Here is a 13,719-nt window from a genome sequence, read left to right on the forward strand (position 1 = left end):
TCAGGGCTTTGGGAGGTGTGGGGGAAGAGAAGAGACAGACATAAGCCCCACTGCTGTCCTGAGCCCCACAGCCACTGAGAATCAAGAAGTCTCCTATCCGCCACCCACACCATACCTTTAAAGTCCTATTATATCCACTTAAACAGTCATGGCACCCTCCCCAAGAATTCTGGGAACTGTAGTTTGTTAAGGGTGCTGAGAGTTGTTAGGAGACCCCTCCTCCCATCACAGTGCCATGAGTGTTAAAGTGGTATGATACTGATTTAAATGGAGGGCACAGGTGGGGCCCCAGCTTGAAAGATTCCAACGTCAGCTTATTCAGAAACATGTAAAAATAAATTGAACCAGCGCCTTTACCCGCCCCACAAAAGGCTGGGGCCAATTTATTAGTAGTAGAAAGTAAGGAAAACACTATAAAACCAAAGTGATGGTTATGACCGCTCAGAGGTAAGTTTCTTCATTTGTGGCGAGGAGGTGACCCAGCTTCATTCATAGTGGGTGGTAGGTGGAAGCTGTCTGGCTTCAAGAGAGGATCGTAAAAGTGTGGGCTTATATTTACAGAGCAAGAGAGGGTAATTCCACTGCAGCAGGGACAGGAGAACCTGTGGTCTTCCAGATGTTGGGATTCCAGCTCCCAAAAGCCCCAGCAAGCAGGGCCAACTGTAAGAGACGATGGGAGCTGGAGTCCACCACCATAAAAAGGCCCTCAAGTTCCCCATTTGGGCCTATTTGGAAGGACAGCAAGTAAGGGGGAAAAAAGGTTGATATTAAACAGTTCTTCCACCCAGTAGAACGGGATGGGGAACCTGAGGCCCTCCAGATATTGCTGAACTAAAACTCCCATCATCCTTGCCTGTTGACCATGCTTGCTGGGGCTGATGGGAATTGTAGTTCACCAACATGTGGACGGCCAAAGGTTCCCCCACACCTGCATGCCTCACCATCCTAACCCAAGGTGACATCACTTCCTTTCCCCCTGGCCAGCGTGGAGCAGCTCAGCGGCCCACACCTACAAAGAAAGCAATGCGCCATTTCAGCCTGTTGCCACAGCAACAGGAAAGGACAGCAGGGGCAGCCTGGGGCTACAGGCCCGAAGCCTCAACACCGCCACACCACCACTCTGGCGATAAAGGGGGTGAGGCGCAGAACAGCCGCTGGGGGCGGCTTAAGCTGAATTTGCTGCTCTTGCTGCAAGACACGCTATCAACGGGCAGCCTTGTCCTTGTGACAAATATACCCACACGCTTGCTCACACACTCTGCTAATGGTGCTCCCTCAGCCCCCAGTCAGGTATAAAGGCCGGTATTGTCTCTAGCGTTTGGGGGGTGGGGCGGGAGAGAGAGGCAAAAGGACAGAATCACACAGCTGAGAAAAGCAGTGGCTTTACAGTGCATTGTGGGTATGTCAGCTTCTTAGCCAATTGCGATTCAGCTCTTCTTGGCCATCTAGAGAGTTCTCGCGCATCCAGCTGGTGATCTCGCGGGACATTTTTTAAAAAACAAAATCGGGTAGAGAGATGGTTCTACAATAATCAGAGAGAGGACAAAAGAACCACCTCATGGTCTTTTGCTATGAAACTATGCGGCTGATTTGTGACCCACTTGCCTACACGGCACCTGTTCAAGAGATGGGGGAGGAACAGGACTTCAGGGGTGGTTGGGGAGGGCAGAAGAGGGAACCCCTTGCCCAACTTCACATTGCTGCAATCCCAATGGAGGACAAAACTGTCAGGATGAGGACGAGGACTCCAGACTGGTAGACCTGGGGTATCTTGAACCCTTTCCCCATATCCCATGCCTGCAAGACAGAGACAGAGAAGGGTGTTTAGGACATTTCAGCTGTGGCCGTTCCCCTGCTGCAGGCCCTCTCCCAATGCATTGTGGGAGAAAGGAAAAGGGAGCCAAAGTGGTATAGCAGTTCCAGCAGAGATGAGAAACCTGTGGCCCTCCACATGTTGTTGGGACTGCAATTCCCATCAGTCCCAGCCAGCATGGACTATGGTCAGGGATGACGGGAGCTGTAGTCCAGCAGTATCTGGAGAGCCACAGGTTAGCTACATCCTGTGTGAAGACTGGCAGATTATTACTGGGGTGACCCAGTATCAAATCCTCACTCAAACAGGAATCACACTGGGTGACTGGACCAGTCATTGCATCTCATCCTACCTCACAGGGTTGTTTGAGCATAAAGCAGAGAGGGAGGGGGGAGAGAGAAAATCACATATGCCAGCTTTCCCCAACCAGACGTTGCTGGATTCCCAGCCTCGCATCTTCCCTGACCGTCAGCCACGCTGGTTGACGTTAATGGCCAGTTGGGAGTCCAACATCATTTGAAGGGTCACAGGTTCCCTTTGAAAGCCTTATACACAAGTTTTAAAAAAATACTATATGATGCACAGAAAATGGCCTGATTTGCATCATTTATACCAGTTACAGAATATGCATACATGAATATCTATATATTCAAATTCAAAGATGTATCACTGAACACTAAAGTCAGGATCATTCAGACCATGGTATTCCCGATCTCCATGTATGGATGTTAAAGTTGGACAGTGAAAAAAACAGATAAGAGAAAAATCAAGTCATTTGAAATGTGGTGCTGGAGGAAAGTTTTGCACAAGACAAAGAAGGGCGGAAGGACAAGGCCCCGTCCTTTTCCCAGGGGAGCGAGGAACGGCGCAGGAGTGCCTGCCTGTCTCTGAAAGCCTTTCCTTTCCCTCCAGTTCTTGCAGACGGAGATCCTGTGGACTTAAACAAACTGGGGAGCAAGGCACCTCTTATTACCCAGCCCCAGCCCCTATCCCTTTGGCTGAGGGGGGATTTGAACCCTGGTTGGACACTTTAACTACTATGCCACACTGTCTTTCTGATGTTCCAAGACTCCCCAGCTGCACATACATTCCAGAGGCGGCTACTCACTAGGTGCCGGATTCCATTCCAGGTGTGGAAGGTCAAGGGAAAAGCCAAGGCAAACTTCGCAGAGTAGATGAGAGCTGGTCCCAGGCTAAGGGACTTGACCAGTTCCAGGTAGTCAGCAAAGTGTCCCGGGAGGACCAGAGCGCTTATGCCAAAGAGCGACACCCCTGGAAAGAGAGAGAAACACAGCAGAAAGACAACCGGCTCCTCCAGGCGACCTGTTTATTGGACATTCATCCCAATTTGCTTCCACAAAGCTTCCAGAGAGGTTAGAACTAAGCCTGGTCTTTATTGTGCATTTGTTATGATTTGTTTATGGGAAGGTTATACGACAATGAGCATTCGTCCTGCATCCCTGCCGAGATACTTGCAAGGTGTTTACACATCTTCCTGTTAAATTGGGGATGGGGACCCTTTTCTGGCTGGCGGGCCAGATCCTTATCTCCCCACACCTGAGAGGCCAAATCTGATGGGTGGGGCTGCCCACCTGTCCATCACCAACATCACTAAGATGTCGGACAACACTGCGCTTTGACTAGTGGGACTTCAAAGGGCAGCGCAGGGCTGTTTGAAAGCCCTTTTACAGTCAGCCCCGTGCTGCTCTTTTAAATCTCTGGAAGCCGGAGGTTCAAAGAGCAGCACAGGGCTGCTTGCAAAAGGGCTTTCAAACAGCCCTGCAATGCCCTTTGAACCCCCACTTTGAAAGCCCTACAGGTGGGGGAATCTCTATTGAAACCACTGTTAAAATGGAGAAAAATATCTCCATTTCAGCAGCAATTTCAAAGGAAACCTCCATCCCCTTCCCAGAGCAAGGCCTGTCCTTGCCGCCTACCAGCTGGCAAGTGGAGGGATTGTACCTTGCCACAGCAGCAAAGGAACAATCACAGGAGCTCACTTGTGGTGCTTGTGGCCTACACACGCAGCAGCCCGAGGTGGGAGAACGGACTGTACCACATGAGACTGCAGGTGTGGGGGGAGGGAGGGAGATGCCACTTTTAAATGCTTCCCCCTCCCCCCTGTATCAAGCCAATAATTACATTTCCTGAAATTCAACAGCATCACTGTTTCTCGCAGTGGCCAACCAGATGCCTCTGGGAAGCCACAGCACAGCAGAGAGGCTGCAGGCCCCTTCTGTATTTAGGGTGCTACAGTTGTAGGAAGGATATTGAGAAGCCGGAATGTGTCCAGAGTGGTGACAAAGGAAAAAAAACACAAAGTACCCAAGCTCATTGCAACGCCAGTACCACGGTGAGAAATGGACATCATCATGGGCAGAGACCAGCTGAAAGGAGGAGAAAAGAAAGAGATGTCACCGAAATTTGATGCAGAACAAACTTATGGCACTAGAAGTTCTCCGGACCTCCACAACCTTTGCCTCTAGGCCACACCTCGAATATGCTTTCTCTTCTTCTTCCCCAACCCCAGGAAGCAGGATTGAACCCTACACTTGTCAGTGGCGAGGGCAGAGTTCAATCCTGCTTGGTGCTGCATTGCACAGGGAAAGTTCTGGCAAAGCAGACCCCTGCAGAGATAAGGAGGGAGACCTCTGTGCTCATCAGCTGATGAGTAGAGAGTTCAGTCCTGATGGGGGCTGCTTTGCCCTTGCTTTGACCCCTCTCCCACCCCGTGGGATAACTGTGACAAGGGGTGGGCCCAACCCCCAACCCAACCCATCTGTCAAAGTTGGCCCGTGGGTGAGGGTAGGGAAATAAAGATCTGGCCTGCTGAGATGAAAAGGCTCCCCACCCCTGTCTGAAAGCCTTTGCTCAAACGATTTTTTAAAATTAACATATAAATTATTCCATTTCCAGATAGGCCACTGAGCAAAGTCCTCTGGGCTGTTTGCAGAAATCAATAAGACACACAAGTAAAATTCAACCAATAAAACAATCCCAATGCATGTTACATAAAACCCTCACAATCCAAGGGTTGAACACTGCCAAAAAAACCCAGACCAGCATAAAATAAAACCCAGCCCCTCAAAAAAAATGTGTCCAAATCTATAAATTCATTAAAAATTGAATCTGAAAGACCTGAAAGAGCAAAACTGACCTGATAACGCAGGCACAGTGCACAGTTAAAAGTATGGGATTCACTCCCACAAGAGGCAGCGATGACCACCAACCCAAATGGCTTTCAAAGAGGATTAAACAAATCCGCAGCGGATAAGGCTATCAGTGGCTACTACCCACGATGGCTGCGTCCTGCTTCCCCTGTTGGAGGAGGGAGTGTGCTTCTGAACACCAGGTGCTGGCAATCACAAGTGGGGAGTTTGAGGGAGCTTGAGCCCTGCTTGTGGGCTTCCCAGAGGCATTTGGCTGGCCACTGTTAAGAAAAGGAGGCTGGACTTGGTTTGTTGGCTTCATCCAGCAGACAGGTGCTTCTTATGTAAGCACCAGCCAAGCCTCACTATGGCATTCCATGATCAGGACACCACAACCTTAACTTGGGGGCACAGTCCAGTTTTTGGAACACTGCACATCAGCAGAAGAGCAATGATTTAAACTAGTGGGGTTCCCAAACTCCCCGCTCCAACCGACTACTCAGGCGGTCCGCTTCATGATTTTTTGTGCTAGACGCTGTGTGATGTTCAATGGCACTTCTGTAGCTTTTTTTTTCTTACATATTGTGTTACAACTTGAATTCCTTAGAGAATAGGAACCTGCCCTTATAATGAGTCAGACCATTGGTCCATCTAGCTCAGTAGTGTCTGCACTGACTGGCAGTGGCTCTCCAGGGTTTCAGGCTGGGAGTCTCTGCCAACCCTACTGGAGATGCCTTTGGGGATTGAACCTGGTGCCTTCTGCATCCAAGGCAGATGCTCTACAACTGAGCTATGGCCTTTCCCCAAATGCCCTCTCAAAGGCCACCCCCCAAAAAAAGTATACAATTACATTTCATTTGCTTGCTTATATTTTTAATGTTATTTCCTCCTCTTTGTATGGGGTCAAATGTTGCCTTTTGACATTTATCCCTGTCTGTGGACTATTGCTACACTTGAATGCATACTGATGTGGGGAAGGAAGCGCGATTCTCCGGACTCCAGAGAGGAACTCCGAAATTGCCCAGGAGGGGGGCAGGCTGTTCCAGCTGGCTTCACATCTGCACTCAGAATTATGCCAGGAATCCAGCCAGAGAGGAAGGAGAAGGGAGGGAGGAATCTACGGAGGAGGCTGAGGAATGGCTGGGCCACAGTGGCAGGAAGCCTCGAAGGGCAATGGAGGGAAGAAGCGAGTGGAAGGAAAAGCAGCAGACATTACGAGTGCCACTGTGAGGAAGAGAGGAATTGGGTGTGGCTGTGAAAATCTGAAGCCGTTGCGCTGTTTTCAGGAGCAAACAGAGCTCCAGATTCTGTTGAGAGAGAGGAGAAGATTTGGCCCTGAGCACGCAACGTGGAATCAGAGGATGAAGATTTCGCACCCAGGGAGCCGCTGTGGTGTGTGGTGGTGAGAGCAGTGCACACAGATCAGGGGGGAAAGGGAGTTGGCATTCTGTCTGAGCCACAAAGACCCCTGAGAGGCTCTGGGTCAGTCACAAGGCCACTCGGCCAGACCCACCTTGCATGGATGGCGCAAAGGTAAAATGTTATACTGGTCTGTGCTCCTTGGAAGAACAACAAGATAGGGATCCAATCACAACCCCTCCAGATGTCCTTTCTATTGGGCATTCATGATGACTTGTGCTCATCACGGTATCAGAGCGGTCATAAGGGATCCGCTTTCAAGACTGTTTGCACCTGAAACAGTTCCAAGGCAGACACACTGCTTTGTTTCCAATCGGTGCATGTCCTGTGGCTTCCTGCTGAAATCCTGTAACTTTCATACCACAAATGTTCCGGTATATTTTTTGTCCTGTTTTTTGTTGCACTACAGTGCAAGAGTGACCCTCCAGAAGGCAATAACGCTGTAGTATTGGGGAACCATCACAGGACAACTAAGAAAGCGGAAAGGTGCAGGGACAGTCCAGTATCAATCCACAACTAGCGCACCCCTTCTAGCGTTCATGAGATGTTGCAGAATACACTCAGCAAAAAACCCAACCAGTCTGAAGGAGCCCCGAGTTTTATTGTTACACACCTTAGGTCCCATCTGCACTATATATTTAAACCAGTATTAAGCCACTTTAAAGAGTCATGGCTTCTCCCAACAGAACCCTGGGTATTGCAGCTTGTTAAGAGCGCTGAGAGTTGTTAGGAGACCCCTATCCCACCCCCGCAAGAGCGACAGTTCCTAGAGTAGTTTAACAATCAGTCCCTCTTCCCAGAGTACTCTGGGAACTGCAGCTCTGTGAAGGGAATAGTGGTCTCCGAACAACTCTCAGCATCCTTAACAAACTACAGTTCCCAGGATTCTTTGGGGGAAGCCATGACTGTTTAAAGCGGTATGATACTGCTTTAAATGCATAGTGGCAGGAGGGGCCTCAACCTCAGTTAACTGAACCCCAAGCAAATGTGAACATTTTCCTAATTAAGTAAGTCAGCCCTTACTTGTAGATGGTGATATGAGGGGACAGAGGGCGGTTTGACCGGGTGTTCTTGTCCCAGAATCGGGCCGTCTCCTCTTTTGCCGTTGTTGCCATGGGGACCGCACTGGAGAAGAAAACAAAGGAAAAGAGAATGCCGTCGCGCTTGTGTCCTGATGAGGAACAAAGGCTGCAGCCTTATACGGAGTCAGACCATTGGTCCATCGTACTGTCTACACTCACTGGTTGTCAGGAACAATCTCTCCCAGCCCTACGTAGAGATGCTGGGGACTGAGTCTGAGACCTTCCATATGCAAAGCCGATGGGCAGCTGTCAGCCATTCTGTACCAACGAGGTCCCTGCACTGTGCTGGGGGTTGAACTGGATGGCCTCTAAGGTGCTTTCTATCTCTATGATTCAATCGCTTCCTTGAGAAGTTCCCACACAGGGCACAAAGGTGACCCCCTGACCTCCCTTCAACCTCCCACTGCATGTCTTCAGGGCTGGGTATTATTATTATTATTATCATTATTACTATTTCAATTTATATCCCACCCTTCCTCCCAGTGGAGCCCAGGGTGGCAAACATATAAATAACAATGGCACTAGAAACATTCTAAACTCAGTTAAAAGCTATCACATTCTCTCAGCAAATGATTTCGGGGTTCCCAGGAACAGTATCTTTCAGCCATAAAATGCTTGAAGGTAAATAGGAATATTTTTAAATTCCTCCTGAAATCAGTAACGAGGAAGACAGACACACCTCACCAGGAATGGCATTCCACAAAGAGGGAACTACCACTGACGAGGCCCCGTCACAGGACAGCCCCCAGTGGCACCACCACCAAGGCCTCACCTGGGATCGGAGTATCCAAGAAGGCTGGAATTGGGGGAAATGCTCTTTTAGGTACTTGAGTCCCAAGCTACTTAGGGCTTTATATGTTAGCACTAACACCTTGAATTGGGTCTGGTAGCTCACTGGCAGCCACATTGGGCTGCCCTACTTACCAGCCCAGCAGCCACAAAGTACAGCAGCTGGACCATCTTCAAGGATAGCCCCACATACAGCACATTACAGTAGTCCAGATGGGACTACTCAGAGGTAAGTTGCCCTGACCGTGGAGGTTCCATATACAGATCATGGCTAGTAGTCTCTCCTGCTTCGCACATGATGCTAAGCCATAGTTTATTAAACTATGATTTACTAATCCATGGTTTGTTTTATCGTCCAAACCCTGCCCAGCAGCTTAACTATGGTTTATTTACAGCCAACAAACCACAATATGAAACTGTGGTTTGTTGTTGGCTTACAAGTCTTGGTTTGCTTCAGCTTCCTTAACAAATGCTTCAAACTTTGGAGGAAAAGCCACGGTTTGATCATTTGGGGAACAACTTGTGATTTGTTAAACAGACCATGATTTAAACCCGAGGTGCATAACTTTTTTCTTAATCCCTCCTCCCTCCGAATCCCTTTTCATTTTATGTCATGTCTTCTTAGACTATAAAACCATTTCTGATTTTTGTAAGCTGCTCTGGGAGTAGCTTTTTGAGATCAGTGAAGAGCAGGATTGCTTAAAAAATGCTTTAAATAAAATACAGTTCTGCATCATCTTCCTCTCTTGCAGGGCTTTGAATGGAACCTTGTTCCGTGATGCTTTTAGGTTATAAACAAACCCATCCAACTGGCTCAATAAATAAGGGCGGGGGGGGGGGCAGAGGGCACAGAGAAATAGCATGAACAGAAAAGCAGCGCAAAGGATCATCTGAAGCCAAGCCATTGCAATCCAACCAGTGAAGACCACTTGATTTATAGGACTATTATTTTCTACAAGCAGCAGCAACACCTGCAGATTCTATCAAGCGCCAGTCACCACATTAAGACCCCTGCCTGCCAGCCGTTTTAATGGTCTGGGAAGAACAAATTGATGAAGGAGGAAATCTTGCAAGGATCCAAACAGCAGGAGGAGCATTAACAAAGCCCTTTTAACCATCAGAAACTCACTGTTGGGTTGAGAGTCCCGGACGAAGGAGATGAACACAGAGGCAGCGCCGGCTGGCAAATCTGGAGAGAGAGGAAAAAAGAGAGCGTTCTTTGAATTTCCAAACTGAAGGCTCATTCTTCCCACCAAGACACATGTCAGGAACAATAAAAACATGACATATTTTACTCAATTATCATGCACAAACCATTATATAGAAACTATTAAACTTTTCAACGCAATAATGAAAGAAGACACTTGCTTTGAGACAGAAAACAGCATTAACTAGCCACCCATGGTTTAAAGTCAGGTGTGGGGAACCTTTAGAACATATTTTTTGCAGTAAATAACTGATTGGCTGCAAGTGGCAGAAGTGAGGCAAGTGCAAATGGGAAAGAGTCATAGCTCAGTGGCAAAATATCTGCTCTGCATGCAGAAAGTCCCAGGTTCAATCCCCAGTATCTTTGACTAGGGCTGCAAATCTCTCCTGCCTGATACCCTGGAAAGCCGCTGCCAGTCAGTGTAGGTAATACTGAGTTAGATAGCCCAATGGTCTGATTTGGTAAAAGACAGTTTCATACGTTCCTAAGTAAATGCAAAACCAAAAACAAAAGCGGACTGCATGAAGGCTGAAATTTTATGGTGTAAGCCCCCTGAGGTCTTCTGTGTAAACATGCCTAGAGCTATATAGTAAGTAGGCCTTATTTTTTAACCTCCTGTACTATACTTGAGGACTACCAAGTGAGAATGTGAAGTAGCTCCATCGAAAAGCATTGCTTTTGAACTGGCACTGGGGAATACAAAAACCTCTGGGGTGTGGCGATAGATCTGCGATGCCTCATTCACACACACATTGCCCCTTGTTAAGCAAGGATACCCATGTGAACCAACTTCCACAAGCAGGTGTACAGGTTCAGTGTCACACATATATAAGCACCTTTCATGTCATACCTACACACACTAGTGCACTTACACATACACTTGCAATTTCACAGACCTAAACATGTTTAAATTTACATGTGCATGCATTTACAGTGCCTCAGTTTTAGGCATGCACTTTAGCTTGCAAGCATCTGCACACAAGAAACACACAACACGTGCACATACGTGTCCACAATGCTACAAACCTACGTATGCATTTAAGAGAGATGTGAATACACAGCCTTTTCGGCATTCCACAAAAATCACACTTTACAACTTTTGCGCATTTCCATATAATACATGCCTTTAAGTTTGTGCTCACACCCACTGAGACGTATCCACAATGCCACAAATTGATACATACATTGAAAGTTGTGGACACACAGAAAGACGTACGCACATAAACATCGTTGGTCACAAGTGCCACAGACTTATTCTCCTTGCACTTCAGCTTCTGCACAGCTGGCCACAATGAAGCACACATTTAAGTGTACCATGCAAAGCACATTCTTCCACAAACGTGCATACATGTAACGTATGGCAAAACACAGAATGCTGAAATGCATTCATTATACATCTGCAGACCTTATGAATGCGAGTGCATTGGGAACACGTTTGCATAGGCACATACGTGCATCTGTTTCAATACAGCAACACACAGAGTGCTGAAATGTGAGTGTATACACAGGCATCACGACTTTCTATACCCACAGGCATAAACGCATGCGGAGGTCTGTGGCAGCACAAAGCACATTATGCGCCTGCATACATGCAGGTGCAGAACGCATGCAGACAAGTTGAAAGGCAGGCACAGGTTCTTAGCACATGTGAACATGTGCTTTATATATGCACCCGGGTTAAACAAAATCGTTAATGTTCTGTACGTAGAGAGCCAGGGAGACAGTCCCCCACCCAAAACAGGGGGGCACCGCCAATGTCACCCAGTCCCACCCAAGGGCACGGATACCCCCCTCCTCCATCAAGGGCTCCCTCATGCACACACCTCCTTCCCCACAGGGCCAGGAATTAAACCCCTTCCTTCTCCTCCTCCTCCTCCCTGAGCACAAAATTCCTCCCAGCGCCTCCCTCCCTCCCGTCTCCCATCCCCTCCAGTCACCTCAATAGAGAAGCCGCCATCTTGCCCAAGCGTCACTCGCTCCTGGTTCCCGAGGCGGAAAAGGGGCGCGGGTGACGTCACTGCCCTTCTTCCGTCGCCCAAGGCAAAGAAGGGCGGAAGGACAAAGCCCCGTCTTTTTACCAGGGGAGCGAGGAATGGCGCAGGGGCGCCTGGCTGTCTCTGAAAGCCTTTCCTTTCCCTCCAGTTCATGCAGACGGAGATCCTGTTGACTTAAACAAACTGGGGAGCAAGACCTACCGGGTTTTTTCGTTGGGGCTGCTTACTCCAAATCAGGGGGGCGATATAGGATCTGCTTTGCTTCCACTGTGGTTGTACAGAGAGGAAAGGGGAGGCTCCTCTTATTACCCATGTCCCTATCCCTTTGGGAGCGAGCAAGCCTCTCTTGAAGGCTGTGGACGCGCCATGCGTTGAAAGCGCATGGCTCCCCCCACAAGAATCATGGGAAGTCTAGTTTACTCCTCACCTGCACCCATAACAAACTACGGTTCCCAGAATTCTTTGGGGGAAGCCATGTGCTTTAAACGTGTGAGATGTATACAGCCCTAGTCAAATATGCGCAAGGGCTGGTACATGACACTGCACGCTGCTGTGTTTCTGAGCAGGTGTGGAATGCCTTCACATTCTGGCATCTCATGCTGGAATGACCCTTGAACAGAGTTATGGTCGTCCAGGGCTTCAAGGGGTCTTAGACCCCTTACTTTTTTGGGAGCAGGGTACCTATGTCTGTAGCATCCTGTGAGCCAATCAGCACGAAAGGGGAGAGACAGCTACTGAGAAGAGTCTTCTAACATGCTTCCTTGTACTTTTCTGTTGATTGGAGCCAGAGTGAAAGGGGGTGAGTTGGCCACTGAGAAGATTACTCTCAGTAGTTAACACACTTCCCTTTCATGCTGATTGACTCCTAGGGATGTCTGTTGTTGTGGGAGAAGGACTGGGGCGTGTGGAAAAGATCATGGAGGGCAAGGAAGTGAGTGAGGGGCATGGCTGTGAGGGGATGTGGCATGACTGTCAGGAAGGGACCCTGCACTTTTGGATTTGCCGCTACACTACTGCCCCTGAGCATATGCATGAGTTCAGCCATGAAGCTCACTGGATGACCTTTGGTCAGTCACTGCCTCTCAGCCTAACTTATCTCACAGGGTGGCTGTGGGAATTAAAGAAGGAGGGGAAGAACCACATACACCATCTTGAGCTCCTTGGAGAAAAGGTGGGATATAAATAAATATGAATACCTTCAAGTCTGGCATTGGTTTTATTAATTTATTATTTAAAACATTTTGATCCTGCTTTTTCTCCTCCGCAAAAGAGTTGCTCAAAGTGAAATACAAAAGCAACAGTAATCCAACCACTAAAGCACACGTTATCCAAGGAAAATGATGGAACAAACCATATATCTCCACTTTCCCTTCAAGGGGCTCAAGGCAGCGTATACGGCTCTTTCTCCACTGTCCTCACAGCAACCCTGTGAGGTGTTAGGCTGAAGCTGAGAATACGTATGTATGCATGTATAAGAGAGAGAGAGAGACTGGACACCTCATACTTTTAAAGCTCATGGCTTCCCCCAGAGAATCCTAGGAACTGCAGTTTACCCCGCACAGAGCTACAATTCCCAGCACCCATTAACAAACAACAGTTAACAAACAAGACTGTAGCTCAGATGTAGAGCACATGCGTTGCATAAAGAAGTTCCTTGGCATGCCCAGGTAGGGCTGGGAATATCCCTGCCTGAAACCCTGGAGAGCTCCTGCCAGTCAGTGTAGGTACTACAGAGCTAGATGGAGCGATGGTTTGTCTCGGTACACAGCTGCTTCCTTGGTTCCTAGCCTGTCTCGTTCCCTCTGCCCTTGCCTTCCTGGTGTCCTGTCCTGGACCCAGTCATCCTCCCTGGAGCGCAAAGCCTTCCAGCCACCCTTGTTCGGCCCAGATGGAAAATAAAAGCATCCTTTGTCAGCCCAGATTCAATCACCCCAGCCTTGTGGAATGTTGTGCCTACAAGCACAGGCAGGAGACCCAGATCATACTGAAAACATGGCTCCGGATCAAGGCTGCAAGGGATCTGGAAGAAGGGAGTCATTACCTTCTTTAGGGATGAGTCTGCCATGGTGAACCCTCTGGCCCTTTTACAAGGAAAGTCTGAAAGCTTGCAGGGGAGGGGGGACCAAAGAACCTAAGAAGAGACCCCTGAATCAGGCCAGTAACCCATCTAAGCCAGCATCCTGTTCTCACAGTGGCCAACCAGATGCCCATGAGAAGCCCGCAAGCAAGGCTGCAGAATATTGGATTTAATTTTGCTGCAGAATAT

The 13,719-nt window shown here is 48.5% G+C and overlaps 1 protein-coding gene across 4 annotated transcripts in view; it reads right to left on the minus strand.

Annotated features, from left to right (window-relative positions):
• Positions 1–352: 352 nt before the first annotated feature.
• The window catches only part of SDHC (succinate dehydrogenase complex subunit C), a 59,386-nt gene continuing 46,019 nt past the window's right edge, over positions 353–13,719 (minus strand). The window contains exons 1-6 of one of the 4 annotated variants that reach the window (XM_061606023.1): positions 11,655–11,749; positions 9,382–9,441; positions 7,405–7,506; positions 4,139–4,200; positions 2,922–3,085; positions 353–1,797 (exon numbers count right to left, since the gene is read on the minus strand). In XM_061606023.1, coding sequence (XP_061462007.1) covers positions 1,693–1,797; positions 2,922–3,085; positions 4,139–4,200; positions 7,405–7,496 — 423 coding nt within the window. In that variant the 5' untranslated portion in view covers positions 7,497–7,506; positions 9,382–9,441; positions 11,655–11,749 and the 3' untranslated portion in view covers positions 353–1,692. Of the gene's footprint in view, positions 1,798–2,921; positions 3,086–4,138; positions 4,201–7,404; positions 7,507–9,381; positions 9,442–11,282; positions 11,314–11,396; positions 11,505–11,654; positions 11,750–13,719 lie in introns of those variants that run through there. The other 3 variants (XM_061606019.1, XM_061606021.1, XM_061606020.1) reach the window with 3 other exon arrangements.

Source organism: Rhineura floridana, chromosome 22 (assembly GCF_030035675.1).
Source record: "Rhineura floridana isolate rRhiFlo1 chromosome 22, rRhiFlo1.hap2, whole genome shotgun sequence".
Taxonomy (NCBI): Eukaryota; Metazoa; Chordata; class Lepidosauria; order Squamata; family Rhineuridae; genus Rhineura; species Rhineura floridana.